General features: G+C 41.5%; 1 protein-coding gene across 3 annotated transcripts in view; it reads right to left on the bottom strand.

Annotated features, from left to right (window-relative positions):
• Positions 1–12,733, bottom strand: part of bltp3b (bridge-like lipid transfer protein family member 3B) — a 182,501-nt gene that overhangs the window by 56,646 nt on the left and 113,122 nt on the right. For 2 of the 3 annotated variants that reach the window (XM_070897438.1, XM_070897436.1), the window contains 3 exons: positions 12,307–12,497; positions 7,257–8,788; positions 1,857–2,020 (listed from right to left, as the gene is read on the bottom strand). In XM_070897438.1, coding sequence (XP_070753539.1) covers positions 1,857–2,020; positions 7,257–8,788; positions 12,307–12,497 — 1,887 coding nt within the window. Of the gene's footprint in view, positions 1–20; positions 89–1,856; positions 2,021–7,256; positions 8,789–12,306; positions 12,498–12,733 lie in introns of those variants that run through there. The other variant, XM_070897437.1, reaches the window with a different exon arrangement.

Below are 12,733 nucleotides of genomic sequence, written 5' to 3'. Positions count from 1 at the left end.
ATTAAGCAACTTAACGATTGGTATCTGTTCTCATTTCAATACGTTTCAGTCCACCTTCGAAAGATTGGAGAAGTACGCACGAAGGCAACTGTGGAAAAACACAATATCTATTTCAGATAACATGGGGGTCCTGCATTGCGCTCCTGTGCAATTAAATATTGGGCTATATGGGCACATTCATGAATGTAACACACTTTGTCAACTTATGGGAGTGATTAGCAGTGCTGTACCACAGAGAACATCCAAGGCAGATCTGAAAAATGTCACTAATCTTCGACTGTGCTTGTGGAATTAAGGTAATAACCCTCTCTGATAATCCACAGGATCCATGTTGTCCATAGTGATGCTTTCCCCATAAAGCTGTAAATTCCTACTCACAGTCTCCTATCCTGGTCCCAGGTAGAAGAGGAATGTACTGAAAGCGAATGATTTTTCTGTCAAGTCCAGGGTGTGGGCAATTGACTTGGGAAAAGTAATTGCCTGGAACTATGTGGACCTTTGGTAAAGAAATGTTGCCTCATCTACTTTGTAGAATTGCATCATAAATTGATTAGGGCTTGCTGGTAAATGTCACTACAGGGTGTGCCTCTCCTCTTGGACACTCACTCAGGAGGCTTGGGATCGGTTTCTTGCTTTTCTTTTCTTGTATGCTTCTCCTCAAAAGGGCAGCCTAATATATTTTCTTGACATTCATTGCCCAGTGCAGACAATATAGGCCCCGGGAAACATAACCCCCACCATCCCCCGATAGGTTATATTAACAGACTGTTTGATACTCTAATGTCTGTCTAGTGTAGTGTACTCCTGTACTGGAGCTGCAGATTTTTTTCCAAATTTGCAACTGAGAAATGTAATGTGAAAAACAAAGAACCTTTAACTGGGAAAATAAATGAACTGGCACCAGGATACAGGTCCTCGGGATTTACAGGAGTAAGAGGTCAAGTGCAACCACATATCAGCAACATCAAGATAATGTTTTCATTTGTGATTGGCACAAGCCTATTAAGTTGGGCCGTATATCATGTACTATAGTAAGAATGTCCAAGGACATAACTGTGAAACTGTTTCTCACAGCACCTTCAACCCTCCATTCTAATGTCATCTTGAAATTAGGAAAGTATTTCATGTGATACAATGTAAAACTACAAACAGAGGGGTATGCAACAGTTAAAGTAAACTTTTATATTTTCCCAATATAATAAAAGCCAAAAATATAAGCCTTATACAAATCACAATGAGTTAGGATCAGGATGACTCAAACAGAACAAAATCGTACAGGGTTCAGGCAGAGTGCGAGACCAATTCCACTCGTGCAACAGGAGGCATTAAATTATTTGTTTATATTGTGACTTTGGATTTCGAGTTAAAATTTTCAGTACATTTCCATCAGTTATTTATACTGGCATGAAAATAACCAGCTATACATTCTCACAGAAACTGGCATAATTGAAGGATTTTTATTGGTGGTGGGTCAGAAACAGATCTTTTATTTTGTTGTGCTATCACCAATGTAACCCTGATGTGCAGTGGGTATGACTCTGATGCTTCTGTAAACAGAGTAAACTATGAACAGGTTAATTTACAAATTCAAATTTGCAAGAGAAAGCTGCTGAGGCAAAATATAAAAACACAGTTTTACTGAATAACTTAACACTTAGATTTTAATTGTACACAAAATCTTTAATATTGTATAATGCATCAACATCAAAAGATGTGTGGCATCAGCTTTGAATGTAAAGATTGTTTTGCTATAAATGTTAGTTTTATTTTTAATGTGTGTGTACTGTAAAGCATTAGGCTATAATTTAAAAAAACTGAACCAAACAGAAAGATTTGAATTATAAAACACAACTTACCTTTTAGGCTTTCATTCCCATCACTCTCCAAGAACTGTTCCTCCAGCAAACTGCTGTCAATTGATATAGTGTCCAGTGAAATCTGAGATGGACTTCTCCTTATATTTTTATACACTACAGGACAGTTAGTCAAGGAGGGTTGTGAACGATCCTTCAGTTTCCCACTGATTTGAGTATAAAAATTCAAAGTCGAGAATTTAGATGCAGGTTTACAGATGTCACTTTTGTAAAGTGTATGAACATTGCATTTTTTTCCCCCCAAAAGAAAACTTTCCCCTCCGATTGTTAAAAAGATCGCTGGAATAGAAATAAAAACTGATGAAGGCTTGAGAGTTATTTCATTCCTTTCTTTTTAGGTTCCCATGCCAAGTACTGTTCCCCTGTCAAAAGACCAAGCAAAGAGGTTCCAGCCAAAACTCGGACAATGCCATTCTTGAAGAAGTTGCGCAGACATGTGCAGAAGTAGCTCGATTGGGATGTGGGAAGTGTCTGACCTCCGAATACACCTCCCAGCCAGCAGGGTTAACTTTTGCTAGGTCCAAAACAGGGCAAAGGTTCACAAGAAGGGCAAGGGATGGATTGGAATTATGGATCGAGTTCAATGTTTGTTTTCCTGCCAATGAAACTTTACTGAAAGCCTTAATCGCCACATTATATGAAAATTCAATACCTGCCAGGCCCTATCTATATGATAAACTGATCAAATCAAAAAATTAATGTGGAAATCCATATGGCATACCATGCTGCAACAAACTCCTGTCCCACTACAATGATTGAAGATCAATAGCATTTCCAAATGTACTGTGCTTACATGAACCCAACCTGAGCATCACAAGCCATCAGTGGGAGAATTTAATTTTTTCATTCTGGGAAGGTGATGGCAGTGACAAGTGCTGATGTGTCCCAGAAATGCGCTAACGCTAAGCTGTTTATTTGGTCATAAGAAAACCCAACTTGTTTCGGAGTATGTTACTCGGTCAATAATATACTTTCCTCTTAAAGCATAATCAACAATGTTGCACCACTGTCTAAAAGACTTTACTTTGTGACAAAGCAGTACTACTATAACAAAATGAAACAATAGAAACAGAAAGTGCCTGATTTCACTGGCCAACACAGCAAGTGTAGTCAAAATGATTTGCCCATTAAGAGCCAGTCAATCTAGGCTACTCTTGTGATCTCCAAGTACCTAGAGCTAAAGAGAGACATCAGCACAGATTGGGAATAGGTCCACTGGTCACATTTTGCCCCGAGAAATGGTGCATGCTGCAGCATAATTTACCAGGGAACAGAAAAATAAACGGATTTAAAAAAAAAGAGAGTATGGAGAGGGTCGGAAGAAAAGATAGCATTACATATTCATATCAGCAGAAAATGGTTATAAAACTCCTTGTTTTAAAGTGACAGATATGCAAAAATAAAATCTAAAACAAGTCAATTATACATTGCAAAATGTACAGAACCAATCATTATTTAATATTTACTAATCTCGAGCTAGTCTAAAATAATCAAGATAAAAGGTAAGAAATGCCAAGAAATTTGAGAAGTCACCCAACAGAAATCCTGTCTGTTCCAACTCCTTTGCCCCAGAGGAACGTATGCCTGAAAGATATAGGCGTACTTTCCCAGCCAGTATTTTATACTGATGAAAGTGAGGGCCCATATTGACATTCACATCTGGAACAGCTCGTCAACCCACAGAACTGCAAGGTGCCACACTGAAATTCTACTCCCAACCCTGTGGGGTTGATGCACAAAGGTCCATCCTCTTCTCCATAATGTCTCTGTCCCTAAGATTTGGGGCGGGGTGAGCCTGAGGGCAGAATGGGTTGTGGAAGCTTGTGGAGGAGCAGGGCAAATCGGATAGCAACTCCCTGATTTCTGCGTTTAACTGTGCATGTGCGGACGCCGGAAGTTGCCGTCCGATTTACTCCTTAATAACAGTGAGCGCTGATAGCCTCATTGTTATTCTTACCACAAAATCCAAGTCAATTAAGTTTACGTAGGCTAGCAGTTTGCATTATAAATGTTGACACAGGAATCAATACAAATTCAGCAAGATTAATAAATTATCAATATGTCTGCCATACCATAATCCTCCTTAGCTAGACTTACCCTGCGGTTCCTTGGCAGTCCAATCCTCTCAAATTATTCTTGTGCAATGTGCAAAGTTAAAGCACATGGGATTGGGGGTAGTGTGCTGACGTGGATTGAGAACTGGTTAGCAGACAGGAAGCAAAGAGTAGGAGTAAATGGGTACTTTTCAGAATGGCAGGCAGTGACTAGTGGAATACCGCAAGGTTCTGTGCTGGGGCCCCAGCCGTTTACATTGTACATTCATGATTTAGACGAGGGGATTAAATGTAGTATCTCCAAATTTGCGGATGACACTAAGTTGGGTGGCAGTGTGAGCTGCGAGGAGGATGCTATGAGGCTGCAGAGTGACTTGGATAGGTTAGGTGAGTGGGCAAATGAAGTATAATGTGGATAAATGTGAGGTTATCCACTTTGGTGGTAAAAACAGAGAGACAGACTATTATCTGAATGGTGACAGGTTAGGAAAAGGGGAGGTGCAACGAGACCTGGGTGTCATAGTACATCAGTCATTGAAGTTTGGCATGCAGGTACAGCAGGCGGTTAAGAAAGCAAATGGCATGTTGGCCTTCATAGCGAGAGGATTTGAGTACAGGGGCAGGGAGGTGTTGCTACAGTTGTACAGGGCCTTGGTGAGGCCACACCTGGAGTATTGTGTACAGTTTTGGTCTCCTAACTTGAGGAAGGACATTCTTGCAATTGAGGGAGTGCAGCAAAGGTTCACCAGACTGATTCCTGGGATGGCGGGACTGACATATCAAGAAAGACTGGATCAACTGGGCTTGTATTCACTGGAGTTCAGAAGAATGAGAGGGGATCTCATTGAAACGTTTAAAATTCTGATGGGTTCAGACAGGTGAGATGCAGGAAGAATGTTCCCAATGTTGGGGAAGTCCAGAACCAGGGGTCACAGTCTAAGGATAAGGGGTAAGCCATTTAGGACCGAGATGAGGAGAAACTTCTTCACCCAGAGAGTGGTGAACCTGTGGAATTCTCTATCACAGGAAGTTGTTGAGGCCAATTCACTAAATATATTCAAAAAGGAGTTAGATGTAGTCCTTACTACTAGGGGGATCAAGGGGTATGGCGAATGGGGTACTGAAGTTGCATGTTCAGCCATGAACTCATTGAATGGCGGTGCAGGCTCGAAGGGCCGAATGGCCTACTCCTGCACCTATTTTCTATGTTTCTATGTTTTACCTTTGATGTGCTTAAAAATCCTCTATTTTCTTTTCCGTTATCTGTTAGCTTTCTTCATATTCTTTTGAAGCCATTCTAATAATTTTTCACCTTCCCACTACATTTTCTAAAGCCCTCATGGTTTTTTTCAGAATTGCGAGTCCTAGTTTTATCGAACACCTTCCTCTTAAGTTTCAGTTTCGTGTTAATCTATTTATTATCCACATGACTTTGCTATCCATGCACCCACTTCTTGCCCTGTATGTGTGTTTTGTACTTCATCTATTTCAAATTTGAAGATTACCCACTGTAAATACGTCGACTATGTCCTGGAGTTCAGCCTCTGTATGTGCACAGACACATGCGTCGTTGAGCTACAGTACGCGGACGACGCCCGTGTCTGCGCACAGAGGCTGAACTCCAGGACATAGTCGACGTATTTACTGAGGCGTAGGAAAGCATGGGCCTTACACTAAACATCCGTAAGACAAAGGTCCTCCACTAGCCTGTCCTCACCGCACACCACTGTCCCCCAGTCATCAAGATCCACGGCGCGACCCTGGACACCGTGGACCACTTCCCATATCTCGGGAGCATCCTGTCAACAAGAGCAGGCATCGACAACGAGATCCAACACCGCCTCCAGTGCGCCAGTGCAGCCTTCGGCTGCCAGAGGAAAAGAGTGTTTGACGATCAGGCCCTCAAAACTGCCACCAAGCTCATGGTCTACAGGGCTGTAGTAATACCTGCCCTCCTGTATGGCTCAGAGACATGGGCCATGTACAGTCGACACCTCAAGTTGCTGGAGAAATATCACCAACGATGTCTCCGCAAAATCCTACAAATCCCCTGGGAGGACAGGCGCACCAACATCAGCGTCCTCATTCAGGCCAACGTCCCCAGCATTGAAACACTGACCACACTCGATCAGCTCCACTGGGCAGGCCACAGAGTCCACATGCCAGACACGAAACTCCCAAAGCAAGTGCTCTACTCGGAGCTCCTTCACGGCAAACAAGCCAAAGATGGGCAGCAGAAACGCTACAAGGACACCCTCAAAGCCACCCTGATAAAGTGCGACATCCCCACTGACACCTGGGAGTCCTGGCCCAAGACCGCCCTAAGTGGAGGAAGTGCATTCGAGAGCGCGCTGAGCACCTCGAGCCTCAATGTAGAGAGCATGCAGAAATCAAGCGCAGGCAGCGGAAAGAGCGTGCGGCAAACCAGTCCCACCCACCCCTTCCCTCAACGACGATCTGTCCCATCTGTGACAGAGTCTGTGGCTCTCGTATTGGACTGTTCAGACACCAAAGAACTCACTTGAGGAGTGGAAGCAAGTCTTCCTCGATTCCGAGGGATTGCCTATGATGATGATGATTTGAGGATTACCCACTGTTAATCCATCATCCTCTTTGGTAACTTTTCTGCCAAATTTGGACCAGATCACCGATCCCTTATTCACCACTGAATCTGCCTATTTCAAGCCTGACACTTATCTCTGATAGGTATTACTTCAAGTGGAACTTGAAGTGCACCAGTAAATATCTTAACCCAGAAAAGTTAAGTGCGCTGCACAAAGTGGCCACTAGATAGAGCCTGAGTGCTAATGTTGTGTCCATTTTGAAATCATACTTTTAAAACAGTTACATTTGTATACAAGCAAGAAAAAGACCTGTAACTGGCATAAAGGTATAGGCTAGAATAGGGATTCAGATATTCATTATAAGGAAATTCACACCCATCACAGAAAAGATTATGATTAAGGTTGCATTTTAGCTGGTTTTAGATGTTGTGAATATTATAATCAATCAGATTCCAGTGCAGTGGAATTGAAAATGTAAGGTTTTTCAAATATTACAATAAAGCACTTCTGTCAATATAGAAGAATTTGGCTGAATTCATTTTGTCTATATGCTAAAAAATAATTCTAAAGTTTAATTACATCAAACAATATTTTGCCTACATAAATAGGGAAACATAATAAGGAGCGGTTAAGAAAAAAAAGCACCAACAGACTGTGCCAAATATGAAATTAATACTAACCCATAATAAAACTGCTGTATGGTCATGCATTGTCGTAAATTGCCTTCAAATAATGATAAATATTGATTTCAAATAACTGCATACCTTGATACCGACTGAGGTAACACCAACTTTGTTGAAGGTGGTGTTTCTTTACTGTAATCAAAGTTTTGCAAGGGATTCTCGTGATCAGTTAAATCAATTAATGAATCTACAGTTCCATTTCTTTTGTTTTGAAAAGTATTTGGTATTTCCTCTTGGCAATTCTCCTTACACAAAGAAAGATGACTGCATTCATTTTTGTTTTTTGTGCAAATGTTCAGTGGTTCCATGCTTTGAGAAACATTGAGAGCTTCAACATTTGATAACTTTGTGGCATCACCGAGCTGATTTTTATCTTCAGAACGAGTTTCATCGATGTCTCCAGAGGCATCTGATGAGACTGGAAATTGACTAACAGTAGGATCAAAAGAGGACTGCGATATCATTCCTTTTATCAAAGCCGAGTCACTATATGATTTAGAAAGCAAAGGGTCCATAGGTCCGACAGTACTTTTATCTGTGTTTTCAGTTTGAATATTTCCAGATTCATCAAGTGTTTTTTTGCTGAGATGCTCAGTATTTGAATCATCACTCGGTGCTTCACTCTCAGCTGCCAGAGTTTCTCTACTTTCAGAAGGTGAAAGGTCCGATTCTGTAGGACTTGCATTTTCAGCCGGAGCCTTACTGCTTGCTTCAGTCTGAGGCAGCGGATGAAGCAGTAAAGCTACTTCAGCATCTTTAAGCACCAACCCAATGCAAACTTTGGTCTGCTGTGCCGGCTTTCCAGTCACCTTCTCTATGTTCTTCTGAAACTGTTCCTGAAGCCTTTTTATCGACTGTTGAAGGCGGAGCAAGAAACAGTATTGATGATGATTAACCTGCATGCTCACATGCTTTTGAATATGTACAAGAAAATGTATATCTGCATCTGAAGACTGCAAGGATTTCAAGGATCCAGCAGCACCATCTACAGAATTTGATTTTCCCAATCCATTAGTGAATGGCTCGGATTCTGTACTATAGAAATCCCTCAGGAGCTTTTTATGTTGTAAACGGATGCTTAAGTCACTGGATTCACTTTTGGGAATCTGAAAGGCAGATTGTCTGGAAGACAGAACATCTTCTTGAGATTTTGCAAATCTATTGGGTTGACAAACCCAGATAGAAAGAGGGAAAGAATCCACAAATCCCACAGGTCTTCCTTTCCCACTCTTCATCCCTTCATAGTCAACCCAAAACTGAGAAAAGTGTATGGCCCACAGGTCTGTCGCTGCAAAGGTTTTCAATGCATTCGTACTCAACTTTGGAGTAACTAAGCCCTTATAAATTTCATGCAATTTGGTGTCCTGCTCATGGGCATGCCTTTGAAATACTGGATGCAATACGTTGAAACTGTTGGTTGTTTTGGGAAAGGTTGTGAACGTTTTCCTAAAAAAGTTATCATCTTTGAACTCCTGCAGCATGGCTTCCAGATCAGTCCGTGTACAGTTTGGGGAGTGTCTTGTATTTGTAGCGATTACCTCTGCTGTCTGAATAGAAATTGATTGTGGGCGATCTTGATGGTCATCAGATCCCTTATCAGTTGGAACAATAAACTGGTACAAAACAAAATTATTTTAAAAGTGTAAACAAGTTCAACTTCAAAAACATTGACAAATTGAAAAGCAGCTAAAAACAATTTCAATTTGTCAATGTTTTTCAAAAAAATACTATTTTTGGAACCATTTTATGAAGTAAAGCTGAAATCAATTTACAGGGTGAGTAAACCTGATGAGGACTATTTGCTTATGCAGAGGGTAAACACTCGTGTGGACTGGTTGGGCTGAATGACCTGTTTGCGATTTCAAACTTCTATAACTGTTAAATTTTGATTGCCTAGCTGCTGCAAAGAAATTGTTTGAACATCAAAGGAAAAAGAACATCCTCATAAACTAGGAACTGTTTTGTACTCTTTACTTGTGATAAAAAGGAGGTACGAGAAAGATTAGCTACACCTAAAGTAGATAAGTCACCAGGACCGGATGGGATGCATCCTAGGATGCGGAGGGAAGTAAAGGTGGAAATTGTAGAGGCACTGGTCATAATCTTCCAATGCTCCTCAGATACAGGGGTAGTGCCAGTGGACTGGAGAATTGCAAATGTTACACCCTTGTTCAAAAAAAAGTCCAAGGATAAACCAGCAACAACAGGCCAGTCAGCTTATCCGTGGTGGGCAAGCTTTTAGAAACGATAATCCGGGACAAAATTGTCAATTGAACAAGTGTGGATTAATTAAGGAAAGTCAGCACAGATTTGTTAAAGGCAAATCATGTTTAACGAACTTGATTTAATTTTTTGATGAGGGAAGAGAGAGGCTTGATGAGGGCAATGCGGTTGATGTGGTGTACATGGACTTCCAAAGGGTATCTGATAAAGTGCCACATAATAGGCTTGCCAGCAAAGTTGGAGCCCATGGAATAAATGGGACAGTGTCACCATGGCTATGAAATTGGCTAAGTGATGGAAAACAAAGAGTAGGAAGATATACAGTGGTGTTCCCCAGGGGTCAGTACGAGGACCACAGCTTTTCTTGATATATATTAATGACTTGGCCTTGAGTATACAGGGCACTATTTCCAAATTTGCAGATGACACAAAACTTGGAAGTCTCGTGAATAGTGAGGAGGATAGGGATCGTCTTACTGAGGGCATAGACAGGCTGGTGGAATGGGCGGACACGTGACAGATGAAATTTAATGCAGAAAAGTGCAAAGTGACACATATTGGTCGAAAGAACGAGGAGAAGTAAAATAAACTAACGGGTACAACTATAAAGGGGGTGCGCAAACAGAGAGACCTAGGGGTAGATGTGTCCAAATCACTGAAGGTGGCAGGGCAGGATGAGAAAGTGGTTAAAAAAAGCATACGGGATCCTCAGCTTTATAAATAGAAGCATAGAGCACAAAAGCAAGGAAGTTATGATAAACCTTTGGCCACAACTGAAGTACTGTATCCACTTCTGGGCACGGCACTGTAGGAAGGAAGTGAAAGCTTTAAAGAGGGTGCAGGTAAGATTTACAAGAATGGTTCCAGGGATGAGGAATTACAGTTACGTGGATAGATTGGAGAAGCTCTGGGTGGTAGAGACAGATTCAATACTGGCTTTCAAAAGGGAATTGAATAAGTACCTGAAGGAAAAAAAATTGCAGGGCTACAGGGAAAGGGTGGGGGGGAAGTGGTACTGGCTGAATTGCTCTTGCAGAGAGCCGGCATGGGCTCGATGGGCCAAATGGCCTCCTACTGCACTGTAACCATTCTATGATTTTACCTCCTCCTCCCCAACTCAAACAATTAGTCGGCGATATTTCAAAAGGACATGAGCGCCCTGATTAGTCCTATCTGTCCGTCAGAAAAGCACATGGCCATGAAAAGCTCGGTCTGACGTATGAGGAAAATCGTGATAACGCCGTGAGCTATTTTATTAACTCAGACTGAAGATATTGAAGGAAGAATCAAACTGGATCCTGATTCTTATAGCCTTGCCGCAGGCCCAGTGACTGAAAAATCTTTCTTGTTCCGCCCCTCCTTTCCACCACCTCCAAGGACATGTGACGTGCACACTCTCCAGTGACGGTGCCCCTTCCCCATCTCAAACATCAGTTTAATCTGGAAAAATACTGTCTCTAACACGCGGGCAGCTTCCAACCGACACAGACAGCTCCGCACAAGATGAAAGAAAAGGGTTGAAAAGAAAGGCTCACACTACCTTGGCCCACACAACGTTGAACTAACTCACGGATCTCCCCACCCCAACTCAGGTTTTAATTCCCTGGAAGAGAAGTTATAACTTCCACTATTTTATTTAATAGTTAAAAGGGGTAAGTGGTTTATTAACATGGAAGTAATTAGGGCTGGATCAAAAAAAAACTTACCAAGATAAATACTGCTATAAAGCCAGTGACATGCAAAGGTACTTGCCCTTTGTCAGCCAGTTGCTCATTTGGTAGCACTTTCGCCTCCAAGTCAGAAGGTTGTAGGTTCAAGTTCCACTCCAGAGACTTGAGCACAAAAATCTGAGCTGACACTCCAGTGCAGTACTGAGGGAGTGCTGCACTGTCAGAGGTACCGTCTTTCGGATGAGACGGTGAACTGAGTCCCCGTCTGCTCTCTCAGTTGGACATAAAAAAACCTATGGCACTATTTCTAAGAGGAGCAGGGGAGTTATCCCCAATGTCCTGGCCAATATTTATCCCCCAATCAACATGACAAAAACAAATTATCTGGTCATTATTACATTGCTGTTTGTGGGAGCTTGCTGAGTGCAAATTAGCTGCCGCGTTTCCTACATTACAACAGTGACTACACTTCAAAAATGACTTAATTGGCTGTGAAGCGTTTTGGGGCATCTGTTGGTCGTGAAAGGCGCGATATAAATGCAAGACTGTCTTTCTTCCTTTGTCTAAGCATTCAAATGGTGTCCAACAGTAAGAACCTGAATTAACTGCGCATGCACAGTCTTTGTATAACTGAGGCTATTCAACGCATCTCAATATACAAGGGAGACTACTGATGTCAATCCATAAACATATAGTAAATATACTCTCCCCTGTATATTAATTGGTCAAACCAAGTGGTGGACCACTTGAAATCTTCTTGCGGAACCCTAGTTGAGAATCCCTGATCTATGTGACTACAGAACATGGACATCATTGTTCCCTGCAAGCAGGCCGCACAGCTCTCCAGGGAACCCAAACACCCGGCTTGCTGGCTTTTCAATGGAAAAATCACACATGCCAAAAATAATTAGAGGGAACATTGGTGGGAATTCCACATTTTTCCAGCCAGCGAGTTATGGTGATTTGAAGTTAACTGATGCTATCCTTATCTATACATGGCAGGTTTCAGTTCATACCAGTCTCCATTTTTTTCTTTTTTTTTGGATAATTTCTGAACTTTGTTGAAAACCATATACACTGAAACGAGAAGATTGGCCTTGAAATTAAGCCATGGGATATTAGCATTAAAAGTCTTCAATAAAAGAGAGAAATTTCAGGTCAATGTGTTAGGCACTAATATTCCATAGTTTAATTTTACGGCTGTTATGTCCCAGCTGCAACATTGTATATTTGCATACCTTGAGCATCAGTCCATCAAATCGTACGTCAACATGTTCATCTTTTTTCCCACTATCAAGTTTGTAGATCGCTGTGAACTGCTCCAGACTCTGCATCAGATCTAGTATAAATTGGTTCAACCACAACATGCTCCTGGCATCAAGTGTGAACTGTAGTGCATTCATCTGTACATAAAGATTCGGGCAAGGAACTGCAGACAGGAATACAAACATATTTTATTAAAAATTGAAAGGTCAAGTGATATTTGCATCAATATTCGAGGCAATACCCATTGTACTGGAGATGGAGGAACTCTGATTTCCTAGCCAAAAAGGCACACTTTTTATGTGGAAAATATTGAGAGAGTATTGATGATTACAAAATTTGATCAGTATTTCTCTTGGAATAATCCATGAAGACCACTGAATAGGCGGGGCATAGAAGAAA

This window comes from Pristiophorus japonicus, chromosome 13, assembly GCF_044704955.1.
Source record: "Pristiophorus japonicus isolate sPriJap1 chromosome 13, sPriJap1.hap1, whole genome shotgun sequence".
Taxonomy (NCBI): domain Eukaryota; kingdom Metazoa; phylum Chordata; class Chondrichthyes; family Pristiophoridae; genus Pristiophorus; species Pristiophorus japonicus.
The sequence above is the reverse complement of the archived record's forward strand: the minus strand, read 5'-3'. Positions and strand labels throughout refer to the sequence as shown.